The following is a 2,038-nucleotide window of genomic DNA, read 5'->3' as shown; positions in this document are numbered from 1 at the left end:
CATATGTTTCAGATGTATGTTGCAGTAAGTGCTTCTTATTTCAAGTGTTTTCATTGGCAAGCACGAGAAACGAGCGCACGCGGAGATGGTCCACACGTGCATGTGCACCAGCATGCGTAGCGACAACAGGCCTATCGATTTTGACTGCAAGAAGCAATTTTAGAGCATCTACAAGAGTTTTGTAGAACAACTCCCTATTTTGATATTATAGCGAAAAGAAAAAAAATGTCCTCCAGCATTCTGTTAAAAGAGCTCCTTAATAAAAATAATAAATTTGCCAAATATCCCTTTCAACTCATAAGGGCATCTCCAGAAGTTTAGTATAGTTTACTTGCTAACCTAGTAGATTAACGGAAGGAATAGCAAACCTTAGATTTTGTCCTTCTCCAACAATCTCAGTTTCCTAAACAATTTTGCATTGTGAACCCTAAACTATTTCTAACCAATCAAACCAGTTTTATTAGTTTCTTTGTCTTTTCAAGGTGAATGCTTTGCCACCATGGTTTTAGTGTCGATGTCTTTTTATTTCACAAGCTCAATATGTTTGTTAGGTGTCGTGGATGAGGGTCTCCTACCCCTGCTTTCTCTTATTGTTCCAGTTTGTTTTGAGTTGTCTACCACTGTCTTGGTGGTTTGTAAACTGTGCTACAAGAGATCTCTCGTAAATAACGCCATGTAATCTCTCGCAGGTACAGATTTTCGTATTTGCCAATGTATTTGCAATGGTGTAATCATGACAGTATAGTTTATAGGTGTAATCATGTCACACGATTTCATTTCATAACAAATCCAAAATAAGTGTTCAAACTTGACTCTATGGTTTCTAGTGAAAACGGAGGTGATAAATATATATGTACACAAGTACTGTCTTGAGCGAATTATATATAGTGACGACAAATCGTACAGATCCTTCCCGGGAATTTCTTCTATGAAGACGTACGCAGTAACGCACGCCATCGCCATCATCGTCATCATCATGTCATGGCAATGTATCCATCCATCGATGGCCACAAAGAAACAATCCTCGCAACAGCCGTCAACCCCAGCTACACCTACAAAAAGACGACGACTAGCTCCTTGTTCTCGCAGTCAACTCATAAGCCACCTACAAAACCGATGATGCAACATTCCATGGCCACAACCACGAACAATGCCGCCGGTGGAAGCAAGAACCACCTGTCGTCCTCGCAGCACGGCAGTGCGTACGGCCAGGCGTACTACAGCCAGAATTCTGGCGAGCCCAGCGACGCGAACGACAATGTGATGCCCATAGTGTTCGTTGCCATCACCGGCGTTGTCGTGCTGCTCAGGATCCTCTGGTGTGGCCTCCAGAAGGACGACGCGGAGGAGCAGGTCGCCGGAGGTGGGGACAGAGTGGGTCCGCCGAGCAGCCAAGCAGCAGGCTTGGCGGACAGGGATCCTTCGATGATGGCCGCCGTGGAGGTGCCGCCAGTTCAGGCGGCCGAGCCGCCGCTGGTGTGCACGTACCGGAAGGAGGACGGCTGCGAGGAGGACTCGTGCGGGGTGTGTCTGGCGGAGCTGGCCGACGGCGAGGCCATCAGGGTGCTGCCGGCGTGCATGCACTTGTTCCACGCCGCCTGCGTCAACGAGTGGCTGCGCGGTCACGACACCTGCCCGCTCTGCCGTGCCCCGCTTGTCGCTCCCGGTCCCGGCGACGACATCTAGGCGTGGCCATGGCCATGAACTCCTTTCTCGGCAGCCAGTCAACAGTTTTCTCTTACTTACTATAAGTTAGTAAGTCATGGTACTATATTACGACCTACTAGAACTGTATGTACTACAGAAATACATGAACTTATTCGTCGTCATGTTGTCTGCGGCGAAAGAGAAGAGGCTGCGACGAGATATTCGAATTTTGTTTGGAATGGAACATGTTACATATCGATTTTTTTGACTCGACAAGTGTTCACAGAATATTTTATATTTCTCTTAGAAGTGTTGAACTTTTATTTGGGGTACCAACATTTTTTGTGAAAAAACTACATAGCCGAGAAGAGGAGGTGTTGTACGTCGTGTG

General features: G+C 46.8%; 1 protein-coding gene across 1 annotated transcript; it reads left to right on the top strand.

The window, feature by feature from the left end:
- The first annotated feature begins 1,131 nt into the window (after nucleotides 1–1,131).
- LOC136489713 (E3 ubiquitin-protein ligase EL5-like) lies at nucleotides 1,132–1,686 on the top strand. The gene has a single exon (XM_066486277.1). The coding sequence runs from the start codon at nucleotides 1,132–1,134 to the stop codon at nucleotides 1,684–1,686; it is 555 nt and encodes a 184-aa protein (XP_066342374.1).
- Nucleotides 1,687–2,038: the final 352 nt, after the last annotated feature.

This window comes from Miscanthus floridulus, chromosome 10 (genome assembly GCF_019320115.1).
Source record: "Miscanthus floridulus cultivar M001 chromosome 10, ASM1932011v1, whole genome shotgun sequence".
NCBI classification, from domain to species: Eukaryota; Viridiplantae; Streptophyta; class Magnoliopsida; order Poales; family Poaceae; genus Miscanthus; species Miscanthus floridulus.
The sequence above is the reverse complement of the archived record's forward strand: the minus strand, read 5'-3'. Positions and strand labels throughout refer to the sequence as shown.